At 51.8% G+C, this 12,322-nt stretch overlaps 2 protein-coding genes across 2 annotated transcripts; one reads left to right on the plus strand and one right to left on the minus strand.

Moving 5' to 3' along the window:
- Nucleotides 1-132: 132 nt before the first annotated feature.
- Nucleotides 133-1,668, plus strand: KRP23_3515 (Signal recognition particle 54 kDa protein; the record flags this gene model as incomplete). Its single annotated transcript, XM_067888374.1, has 1 exon — nt 133-1,668. One exon carries the CDS (start codon nt 133-135, stop codon nt 1,666-1,668), a length of 1,536 nt encoding a protein of 511 aa, XP_067747624.1.
- A 4,703-nt stretch (nt 1,669-6,371) lies between these two features.
- On the minus strand, nt 6,372-9,323 carry KRP23_3516 (Anaphase-promoting complex subunit 4; the record flags this gene model as incomplete). Its single annotated transcript, XM_067888375.1, has 6 exons — nt 6,372-6,608; nt 6,732-6,820; nt 6,903-6,962; nt 7,914-8,031; nt 8,119-9,090; nt 9,201-9,323. The coding sequence occupies 6 exons, from the start codon at nt 9,321-9,323 to the stop codon at nt 6,372-6,374; spliced, it is 1,599 nt and encodes a 532-aa protein (XP_067747625.1).
- Nucleotides 9,324-12,322: the final 2,999 nt, after the last annotated feature.

The raw sequence follows: 12,322 nt of genomic DNA on the forward strand, positions 1-12,322 counted from the left end.
GATGGTACCTCTCGAATACCCCGAGCCTTCGTAGATACAAACGCCAGCACAACCCCGTGGATACAAAGATCAAGTGTTTCTACGTTTTGGCCAGACAACAACAAAAGGGAGAAGAGGACGACACAGGCGATCATGGTGCTAGCCGAGCTCGGGTCCAAGCTGCAGGGCGCGCTCGCCAAGCTGAACCGCACGACGGTCGTGGACGATGAGGTGTTCAACGCGCTGCTCAAGGAGATCTGCGGCGCGCTGCTCGAGTCCGACGTACAGGTGAAGCTCGTGCGCCAGCTGCGCGACAACGTCAAGCTTGCTGTGAGCCTCGAGGACGCCAGCTCGGGCGCGAACCGCCGCCGCCTCATCCAGAAGTCGGTGGTAGACCAGATCGTGCAGATGCTGGAGCCCGAGGCGCAGCCCTACAAGATGAAGAAGGGCCAGAGCAACGTCATCATGTTCGTGGGCCTGCAAGGCAGCGGTAAGACCACGAGCATCGCCAAGTTCGCCCATCACTACCAGCGCAAGGGCTGGAAGACGTGCATGGTGTGCGCCGACACGTTCCGCGCCGGAGCCTTCGACCAGCTCAAGCAGAACTCCACCAAATTGCGCATCCCGTTCTACGGCAGCTACACGGAGGCCGACCCGGTCCGCATCGCCGAGGAAGGTGTGGCCCAATTCCGCGCCGAGAACTACGAGCTCATCCTCGTGGACACCAGTGGCCGCCACAAGCAGGAAACTGACCTGTTCGCCGAGATGAGGGAGGTCTCGGCGGCCGTGCAGCCGGATGACGTGGTGTTCGTCATGGACTCAACCATCGGCCAGGCTGTGTTTGACCAGGCGAGCGCCTTCCGTGAGACGGTGGATGTTGGAAGTGTGATCATTACCAAGCTGGACGGCCACGCGAAGGGCGGCGGTGCGCTGAGTGCGGTGGCCGCCACTGGATCGCCCATCATCTTCTATGGTACGGGCGAACACTTTGCTGACTTTGAGTCATTCAACGCCCAGAGCTTCGTGAGTCGCCTCATGGGCATGGGAGACATCCGCGGACTGATGGAGGAGGTCAAGACGAGCGGCATGCTCGACAACCAGGAGGAGATGGTCGAGAAGTTCCAGAAGGGCGTGTTCACGCTGCGGGACATGTACAAGCAGTTCCAGAGCGTTATGAAGATGGGCCCGCTCAGCAAGGTCATGTCCATGATCCCTGGACTGCCGCAGGGCATGAGCCAGATGATGAACATGGGCGGCGGCGAAGAGGAGGCCTCCAAGCGCCTTCGCCGGTTCCTCTTTATGATGGACAGTATGACGGATGCCGAGCTCGATGGCGTCGTCCCACTTTCGGAATCGCGCCAGACGCGAGTCGCTCGTGGTTCGGGCTGCCAGCTTTATGAAGTAGAGTTCCTGCTCAAGTGCCACAAGCAGTTCGCGACGGTTGTGAGCCGCATGGGTAAGAGTGGTCTCATGAAGACGGGTGACGCGGCGTTGGGCAAGCAGATGTCCCGCAACCCGAACGCTGTGATGCAGCAGCTGTCCAAGGTCATGGACCCCAAGATGATGGCGCAAATGGGCGGCCCGCAGAACATGATGCGGATGATGAAGCAGATGCAAGGTATGGACCCCAGCGCACTAGGCGACATGACCAAGATGGCCCAGGGCATGGGCATGAAGATGCCGTTTTAGATTCGCCTCGCAACTTTCAGGAAGCAATTGGGTCGTGCGACGACACTCCGAGACGGCAATACGAGTGCTCACTCTTACACATTGGCGAAGCGTTTGTGCAATTTGTTTTGTGAAAGTTTTGCACACTACGACAGCGACGAGAATAGAAGAAGGTGGGCACCGGGTCGGTTCATTATTAGCAACCTGTAGGAAACGGGCTAAATTTGCCTATGCGTGCAGCGCGTAACCAATCCACCCTTCCTGCTGCACAACAGCCCACGGTAGGTCTGTCTTTCCATCTACCTGCATCCCGTTGCGCTCAGCTGGGCACAGGTATCGTGCGGGGCTGTACGCGGTCGAGTGTATCGGTGGATGCTGGCTGCTGTATGCTGGTTGATCGTATCGTGAGAGGGCAAGACGTGCCGTCAGCAGAACAATTGCAATAGCAGCACAGCTCGGACCCTCGGTCATGAAACGCACACTTATCCATCCATGGCGCAAAAAGGTTCAGGACGTGGCCACGGTGCGCTTGGGACCACTTACAAACTCACCTGTGCGATCGAGCATCGAAGACCCGCATTCAGACCCAACACCAATTGTGGATCGCACTCCCCACGGCAGAACATCATCACTTGGTTCGCGGACCTTTCAGCGAGCCGCCACCGTTGCCACTTTTGTGCATGATAATGCGATCACACTGGCAAGAGGTATTCCGCGTAAACGGAAGCTTCCACACCAGAAATCGTTTCCGAATTCCTCATTATATACAGCACCGCGACGGGTGCGCCGAAATGACCTCATGCCGGTCATCCAGACAGAGAAAGTCAAGTACGACCGTTGGTTCATTCAGCCGCGTGCCACGTGGAAAGTAAGATGGGATCTCTGGATTGGATTCATTATTTCTTATAGCGTCATCCTGATACCGTATCGAATCGGCTTTGGCATTGAGCTCGCGGTAAGGAAGCGTGGAGGTGGCATTGTGAGCTGTGCTGCGCTTAATTAACCTTTGATTTTTGTTGATTTGCTGTCTCGTACAGAATTGGGAGCAAGCGATGAACTACTGCTTCGACAGCAGTTTCGCCGTGGACGTGGTGTTCAACTTCTTCACCGGATATTACGATGAAGATGTGCTGGTACATGAGCTACGCAGAATTCGCCAACGGTATCTTCGCAGTTGGTTCCTTTTCGACGTGGCATCAACTGTTCCTCTGGACCAATTTTTACAGGTGGTCACTACAGCTTCATCTTCACTGCTTACACTCAAGTTGATCCGAGTTTTCCGGCTGTTTCGCCTTCTGAAATTAATGAGATTGCTACGATTAAAACGAGCGATGCAAGCCGTGCAGGTAGATGCGCTAAATGCGCACGTTCTTCAGACGATCAAGAGCTTGCTTATGATCATCTTCATCATTCACCTCGTATCCTGCGGGTGGTATATGTTTTACACATGGGATCCTGAGGGGAGAAACTGGGTCACCAACATCAACAAGAACGGCTTTGAAAGCCCATATCTCGTAAGTTTTTATTGGGTTTCCAATACTATGATGTCCGTGGGGTATGGTGATATCTATGGAATCACCGACGGAGAGCGACTATATTCTATCTTCGTGGCCTGTCTTGGATCCATTTGCGTGGGTATGATCATCGCCAACATCCAAATGCTCACAGAAAATTACAACCCCCGCGGCATTATGCTAAAGCAAAACCTGCAAGACACAAAGGAATTTTTGCTCAAACGCGGCATTCCGCGACGTCTTCGACAGCGAGTTATCTCACAGTATGAGTTTCACTGGAGCCACCGCACAGTTTTTGACGAAGGCTACTTGCTCCAGCAGTTCCCTAGAAGTCTCCAGTACGAAATTCTTGCTGCGTCCATGGAGTCCTTCGTGAAGAAGTTTCCGTTCTTTGGTATGACGTCCGTTGAATTTTTCGTGTTCGCAATACCACGACTTAGGCCAATCGTTCTTGGACCAGGCCAAATCCTTGTAGATGCCGAAAGCGTATGGGAAGAGCTCTATTTCCTCACATCTGGATCCGTGGAGACCGTGCAGTCTAACCTTGTTGTGGGGTCACTTTCGCCTGGCGAGATTTGTGGTATTGAGTACCTCGTTAATGCTCGTCGACGGTACACACATACCTATCGGTCCATCTCAAAGACAGAGCTGTATGCGATGTACAGTAAGGATCTTCTCGAAGCGGTCGACAAGTGCCCGGTAGCGCAGAAATATCTGGAAGATTTGGCTGTCATTCTTAGTGAAAGGTACGCAGAGTCTGCTCGTCGAGGGAGGCGAGCGCTGCAACGGCAGCGGTCGGTTCGTGCCGTTCGACGCGAATCATTTTCCAGGGGTGAAACCTTCCTCCATAAGCGGCATCGTAAGTCAATCTCGTCGATAAATGTACATACGATGCCATCGGACTTCGTTACTAGAATGGACATGACTGCTGGCGATGAAATTGTGACACACTGGTCGGTCATTCGTCACTACTCAAAACTGAGAATTATGTGGGACGTTTTGATGGGGATTATGGTCTCTATCACGGCAATAACGGTACCATTTCGAATAGCCTTTGACGTCGAGGATGTTCTCGTCTTCTACGCTACCGATCGCAGCTCCGACATTTTGTTTTTGCTAGACGTGTTTCTTAGCTTTTGTACCACATACATTGACGACACCGGCGTGGAGATCGTGGATCGATATGAAATCCGCAGGCACTACCTGAAGACTACATTTGTCGTAGACGTCGTGTCTACTATCCCTTTTGATTTCCTCGTCGAGGCGGTTGCGGTAGGAAAGATTATTCGATCGTTGAGGCTGATCCGAACGCTTAAGCTCATTAAGCTGCTACGTTTGATGCGCTTATCCAAGCTTTTCAAGATGAATTCGCAATGGATGTCTGAGTTCGATATCAACGTCGACACCGTCCGGCTTCTTAAGTTGCTGGCTCCTGTAATGATCATTGCTCACTACGTGGGGTGTTTTTGGTACTATATGTCAGCAGATCGACCTAAAAACGATGCCTGGTGGGGCAACGTTATTTTTATAGACCCAGACTCTATCCTCTCCAAGTACATTGCAAGTATTTATTGGGCGATCACAACAATGACGACTGTGGGCTTTGGTGACATCTATGCCGTGAATGACCTCGAAAAGGGCTACTCCATTTTGGTACTTATTGGTGGCACTACGCTTTTCGCGTACGTGGTCGGCACTGTTATAGAGGTAGCGAGCAACTCCAAAAGTCTGATGAATCGAGAGCATGAAATGGTTCAGCGAGTGAATGCTTACATTAAAGAGCGCGGCGTATCATCGGAGTTTATCGTCGCTTGTCAGGAACATTTGCGGTTCGTGGATGCCGAGAAAACATTTTTTGCTGAGAACTCGCTGTTTGATGCTCTCAGTTACTCGCTGCGTACTGAGCTTATCTTGATACTCAATGGAGGTATAGTTTCCAAGGTTCGCTTCTTTGACAAGAAGCCAAAGTGGTTTCTGACACTGATTTTGCCACGACTCGTCCCGCAATTTTTCCTAGAAGGAGACATATTGATCTATCAAGACAACCCTGTCAGCGGTATCTTTTTCATTATGAGCGGGGCTGTCATTGCAAAACCGCGCCACTTTTCCCCAGTACCTAATGTCCATTCAGCAGCAAGCGGTAGAAGTCATTCTTCTGTGGATAACATCAGTGCTGATCACCAAGGCACCATCGCTAAAATTTATGAAGGGGAGTTTTTCGGATACAAGGAAACTCTGACCGAAACGGTGGCACAGTACAACATGTTCGCTATGCGTGCGACAGGAACGTATTTGCTTTCAAGGGAGTGTCTAGACGAGTTCGAAGTTCAATACCCCCGAGTCATGGACGAGATTCGCTCTCTGGTCATGCAGTCGATCACGAAACAGCAGAAAATCATTAGCGGTTGGCAAAATAATGATGCGGTCGGCCTCACTACCGCAGATCGAGAGCAAGTGGCAGAACTTAACATCGGCCGTCGTGGTAGGGACCAAGAATCAATTAGGGCAAGTGTTAGCGGTGTTTCGATGCTTGGACGACCGCATTCTTCATTCCTTTCGCCCAACGGGTACGATTTTGGGGCAATCTCATCTGCACCAAACACTGGACGACCGTCATCTGGTTCGGGAGCAAGTACATATGCAGCACGCGTCGAAGAACCGGCAGAGCAAACCGCTGTCGAACCAATGCTGATCCGTCGTGGAAGTGGTAGTCTGCAAAGCGACAGCTCCAACGTGTTGCCTTGTCTTGTCGAACCATTTTCATTGACAGCAACCAACGAGGCGAATGCTGGTGAATTATCGCCAACAGCACCGTGTGCTTCAGCTGAAACAGCGGCAGCAATCGATGCATCTGCTAGGCGCCCTAACAGCGCTACAACATTGGCCGCCGTACACCCATCGGGAGGTTGCGACCGGACAAGCCCGGCTGGAGCAACGCGATTAAGATTCAATCCCTCGGCGGGTGCTCTTCGTAGGTCAGGTGTATCCTTGCGTGAGGTCGGCAAGAACCAACGCCGGCCTTCTGAACGGTACTCAGCCATGCGCAAGGACGATGTGACAGCTCTAGTTGACGAGCTACTAAGTGGAGATGGATTCGAAATCCAACGAACGGCATCAGGGCGAGCTCAAAAGCGAACAGTGACAAACTGAGGCTGTGCATTTATCAATTGGAGCAGCTGCTTTGTGCTAAAAGTGTAGCACACCTGAAAACTAGTCTTCCTCATCTCTATGGTTTCCTACTTCTTCATTCTCGTTGTCATCCTCGTCTTCGCTGTCTTCAGCGTCCAATACCGTTAAACGGCTGGGAGGTAAGGTGACGCATAGAACTCCACGAGACGCAGTCGCAATCACCGATGCTCCCGGATTTCTAGGTGTTGCTGGACCTACGGATCTCCCTCGAATACGGTCAGCTCGGAAGTTGTGAGTGGGGCTTTTAGTCAAGAGTGCCTACATATTGTGAGGGGAAAGCGACATGGATTCAGTCCAATACTTGGCCAGCATATAGCAAGTAAATATATGTGCGTTCAACACGAAATGCTGTAGCTGAAAGAATATGCAGGCACCATCTACCTTGAACAAGCTTGATGATAGTGTGGACGTCGAGGATATCGCTGCTGGCGAGAACTCAATGTTGTCGTAAGACAGCAGATATAACCACACTAAACCAAACAGGAGTAACATTGTTAGTCAAGGCTTTCATAGCTAAGGCATTGTCAGTGAACACTTTAGGCGCTAGCATACCTTGATGCGCTTGGCCATCAGGTGTGCGATTCAGCACGACTGCAAGTTGTTCGGCTTTTGCTGATGCCACGTCTCCATAAAAGTCAAAGCTCTCGCAGGTGACAGGATTTGAGGAAGAGCCTTGTGAAAAGCTCACAACGGCCGAGCTCCACGCCAAGCGGGGAGGAGAATCACATCGAAGCTGCTGGGAGTCGCAATCTTGAAATGCCCGCAGCAGCAGCAAAACGCCTGATTGTAGTCGAAATCCCATCAATATCGCGCTGCGTTTTTCGTTCACATTCCGCACCGGCCCATAGTGCCTCAGGGAGTGCCAGTCAATCGCTTCCTCTTCGTTTTCATCGCTCTGATCATCTCCAGCAATATTATCGTTTTTTCGCGCGTAATAAGGCTGCCGGAAATGAACACGACATTCTTCGACGATACTGCTGGTGTTGCCAACGGTAAAGCATCCCATCCTTTCACGCACTATTGTTTTTGCGGAAGTCACTGTCATCGCGTCGAGTAACACCAGCCACTGATCTTCAATACGCTTGAAAAGAACAAGACAACCAACTGCCGTGTTTTCTGCGCTATTTTGTGGCGGATCCGGCCGCGCCGAAAGCTGGCGCGACACTGGGTTACCAAACGTAGTTTCAACTTTATACGTATTGTGGCTTGGCTGTTGCGTTCGAAAACGTCGGGCAGACTCGGCAGCACGTTGCAAGAAATCACATAGGCGGCGCAGGTTCAGAAGCGATTTCGACCCGTTTGCCGAACCACCAGCGTCGCGATTAGCATTTCCACCGGATGCACCCGTTGCCCCTCCCATCTGATTGGAGTTCGTGTGAACGCTAATACGCTCCATGATCCATTGAAATAATAGCGCAAAATCTTGGCGAGTTTCGTGAATCGCCAACGTGAGTGTCTCCAATTCCACGAGAGTATCTTGAGTTGCCTTGACAAGGTCATCAAGTGCGCTAACTGTGAAACCCAATCTATCGGCGTAATCCTTAGAGCTCCACTTGGCATGACCACGCAATTCCGAAATGAGAAACAGTAGGTCGACCAAGTCGCATTTCAGCTTCTCGTCGACTAGCGTTCTAAGCGTATCACAACCGCTAAATAGCGCTTTTTGCATGCGGTGAACACTCTAATGATCAGGAAAACACAGCAAACTGTTAGTGATTGTAAAAAATCGTCAGCCTTTCCCGGCAAGTGGTACAAATATGCTACTTGCCATTTCCTGAATATCTTGCGCGAAGTACTGTGCCAAAGCAGGCGCTGTAATACCACTTACCACCACCGATAGCATGTCTACCTGTGGTGGATCCTCGCATGCGTATTTTTCATAAAGAGAGCCGATAAGCCCCATTTTGAGCTCAAAAATGCGCATAGCATTTTTCCACTCAGTGGTCATCTGTTTACCGGTGGTCACAATCCGATTCAAAATTGTGTGTACGCGGTCTATTGTGCTTGCGACAAGCGCCACGTCCTCGTTGATACGCTCGATGCCTGTCATATCCAGAGTCAGCATGCGGTGCAGCTTCGTTTGTGACCCACCGTCCACTGAATCGCCACCTTGGCTACAACTGGGAAACACAACCAAGACAAAGAGCAAAGACAGATCGGGGGCAAGATCCACGCGCTCGATTCGGAATCCACTGGTATCGCCCCTTTGGTGTCCCATCGACTCCATGCTCTGAACCTCCTCGTCAGTAAAGTGCGTCCTTATATCGATACGGGTAAGCAGCACGCTTCCCATCCACCACAACGCAATAAAACCACCAGCATCTGCAGTAACCAGCACAGTGTTCTCACCCACTACTTCGTCACTGTAACCTGCCAGAAATCTCGACGACCGACGTCGAAATTGGAGTTTGGATTGGGACGTAAAGTCACCCGAGCTTGCATCAGTCAGAGACCCCGAGACCTTCCGACGACACCGTTTGTTGCGTGAGCCTGAGCCTGTACTTGGACTCTCCACCTCGTTAATCTGAGCCCAGTGCATTGCAGTAATGTAGTGTTCATGGCGACTGCTACTACGGCGTTCAGGTAGCGTTTCTCCCGACTCGATCTCGAAAATTGCCACGTCTCCTTCGCCACAGCCGACAGCAAGCTGCAGTCCGTCGGGTCTCCAGGCCAAGGTCACCATCTCGAAGGCCACGTCCGATGGTTTAATGTGCAGCAACTTTTGCCACGACGTGGTCCGCTTAAGAAAAAAAAAAAAAAAAAAGTTACGTACAGTTAAGCAAAAGAATCCGGATATTATCCGAAGGATATTTCCATGAAGATCATCAACGATCGTGCTGGGGGACGCACATGAACGAGGAGATGGTGGTCTAGGGTGAGCACAGCCACCAGGTCCATGGTAGGACAGCACGCCACAGCCAGGGAGCTCACGAAACGCTCCTGGAGCGCCACGAAGGCGCGCTTGAGAGACATTTGTGATCTTTTTCCGCCAACAACAAATCTGTCCAGGGATAATATCCTAGTACTATCTCGATTCAATTTCCTGCGAGACTTGATAAAATGGACAAAATCAGATCAACAAAGTTTGCCAAACCTGTGGAAATAGTTATTAGTTGGCATATTTTTTCAGAGGTTTTGGCAACAAAAAGTTTTGAAAAAACATGGGATAAACGCGGGAGGAACAAAAACCCATGTGTTTTTCATCAGGGGAACCCAATTTAACCAATCAGTGTCAATACACTTATAGGAATTTTTGCCCCGGGCGGCCATAGTACCAGGTACACTAACTATTGCCACCCTCCAGGTGGTGTCAACACACGCGGAGGATTTTTTGCCCACTTTCGGATTTTGCTGTATTAATTGGCTCGGGAATTCGAAAGTGGGCAACTTATCCTACACTGCAGGATAATTTGCCCACTTTGCGACGTTCCGAGCCATTTTTACAGCAACGTGGAGGATCGGCCTTTCCGAGGCATTATTATGTCATCAACGTGGAGGACGGAGGTCGGGCCACGTCCGTTTTTCCTAGCACGTCAAATTTTCTGTGAAAAGATGTCTGAGACGCGAGAACTGCACGACGCGCACCAGGAGAATGTGGTCCCTCCTCCACTCGGAGAAATGCCACTTGCCATGCACCACAGACTCCCGATAGAAACTCATCCCCACCACCCCCAGTACTTCACCGCGCTCGCAACGGAGTCCCCTCGGCCAGTCCCGGGTGTACCGAAAAACATCGCTCTTGCCACCGTTCGGATGTACACTTTTGCATCACGACGCATCATACCGAATGCCTACAGAACTGGGAAGTACGCTGCCCAAGAAACGCCGTCCGCGACTAACCCCATCAGAGAAGTCCCAGATTCGCAAGTGATACCAGAATGGGGAGAGAATTACCCAGCTGCTTCGAAGCACGGGACACGCCCGCAGCACGGGATCGACTCCATCGTCCACGCCCAGCCCAATCAAGACGAGTCCAAGTTCAGGTAAACCCTGTCGGTGGACCCCCCATGCGTTTCGTGGTGGAAATGCTGAAACGAGGTCTTCAGCATCACACAATACCAATCGCTCAAGGACATCGCAAGGATAATGGGGGTCGACCGTCGAGTATTTGGCCGCATGGAGCAGGACAGTAGACTACAAACTACACTGGATTTCTCGCGATCAAGCTGCACCTCAGAAGCTCATCGATTTGCTCGACGGCGCAGAGACCTCAGTGGATATTGCTACGTATATTTTGACGCATCCTGAACTGACAGACGCTATCATCCGTGCCTCCAAGCGTGCCACGGTTCGTGTTCTCGTTGATCGGGCACAAATCTCCGAGACAAGCTCAGCTATGATAAAAAAAAAAAAAACTGATCGAAAACGGGGTCAACGTTCATTTCACGCAAAGGCCCCAAACTCATGCACTGGGAGATAGCGATTATCGACGGAGACATATTGACGATGGAAAGCTTTGCAATTGGAGTGTGGGAGGAATGACGATGAATTGGAAGCAGACTGTTGTATTGCGTGGTCCTATTGTCGGAGCACACGTCGTTGAGTATGACCAACACATGTGGTCTGTTGCCTTGCAAAACAACTGGAAAGTTGAGATAGATACCCGCGGTAATTTTCATCACACACAAAGGACCTGGGGGTTTCTGCAACTCGAACTGTTGCGCTTTTGCACAATCGCCACAATAGACGGAGCTGTTCTGCGTGGCGGCTTGGAGCTTCGGCCAAGTGGCTGGCTCACGAGTTTGTCTGCGGTGAGGACGAGAGAGAAATGGAGAGGAGATGAAGGTGCTCCGAGGTTTTGGGGATCCCGAGTTTTGGAGTTTTGGATCCCCCGGTGCTGCACTGCTTTCGTCCGGACCGGCAAGAAGGACATCAAGGTCGTCTGCGAGGAGCACCCGGGCTGGAAGCGACGGACGGTCGCCCATTACTACGCTATGTACGAACGAGGGGAGAGCTTGCAGCTCAGGTGTGGCGTTGTGGCACCGGTAGAGCATTGTGAAGGCACTTGCAGAAGGCTGCATCACTCGCATGATCGTCGACGAGCAAAGCGCGCTCCAAAACAAGAAAAACATGACTTGGCTACGCAATTTCAAGGACGCGGGGATCCCGATCAAGACTGGACGCGTGGCCAAGCTTCACGGTCCACAACAAATGGACGATTCGTCAACAACGAGTTTATTTTACAAGGCACAGGCAACTACAGCACGGTCGCGTTCGATGGAGCCCGCCATGCAGAGACATTTGAGACGCGCACGGCTCAGGCGCACCTTGATTCGATCAAGCGTGAGTTCGAGCTGCTCTGGGAAGAAGGACGGGTGCTTCAATGGGCCTCGAAGTATTCTGCTTGCTTCATGTACTTAGTAGGATGTGGTTGAACGTGCGCGCCATTGTTCAGCAGATGCCCATGAGCGAAGTCAACGAAGGCATTCCTATGATGCGTGAGGGCCGTGGTGCGCTACCACATCGTGCTGCGCGACATCAAGCCCGTGTACAAGAAGAAGTTCGGCAAGAATCTGCGCGAGTTGCTGCTGTTGCTGCACTGTGGTGGTAGTGGTGCGCCACCGCCGCGCGCTTAAGAAGGTGGAGTGCATCGTAAGCACTTGTGAAGTGTGCCAACATGTACGTATTTGGACAAAAGCAACGTCCTTGTTGTTCATCTTGGGGCTTCTGAGGCGGATGACGCTCGCACACCGAAGCGCCTTTCCCCGCGCCAGAAGTGCCAGCATCAACGCCGCACTCAGCTGGCGCTGGCGTATTATCTTGCGGCGCGGCCTGGGGCTTCGGAACCGCTCCCGACCAATTCTTGTCAGCGATGTTCGTAGTGAATGGGCCGAGCGGCCCAACGTCGCGCAATGAGTGGCGCGTCAAAAGCGATCGACAGCGAGGGGAAGAGGAAGAAGTCAGGAGACGCTGGACCGAGAAAAAGAGGGAGTAGTTCTTCCTGGAGAAGCGATTGCAGCCTGGCGGCAGCA

Source organism: Phytophthora ramorum (assembly GCF_020800215.1).
Source record: "Phytophthora ramorum isolate Pr-102 chromosome Unknown Phyram_PR-102_s0003, whole genome shotgun sequence".
Lineage (NCBI taxonomy): Eukaryota > Oomycota > Peronosporomycetes > Peronosporales > Peronosporaceae > Phytophthora > Phytophthora ramorum.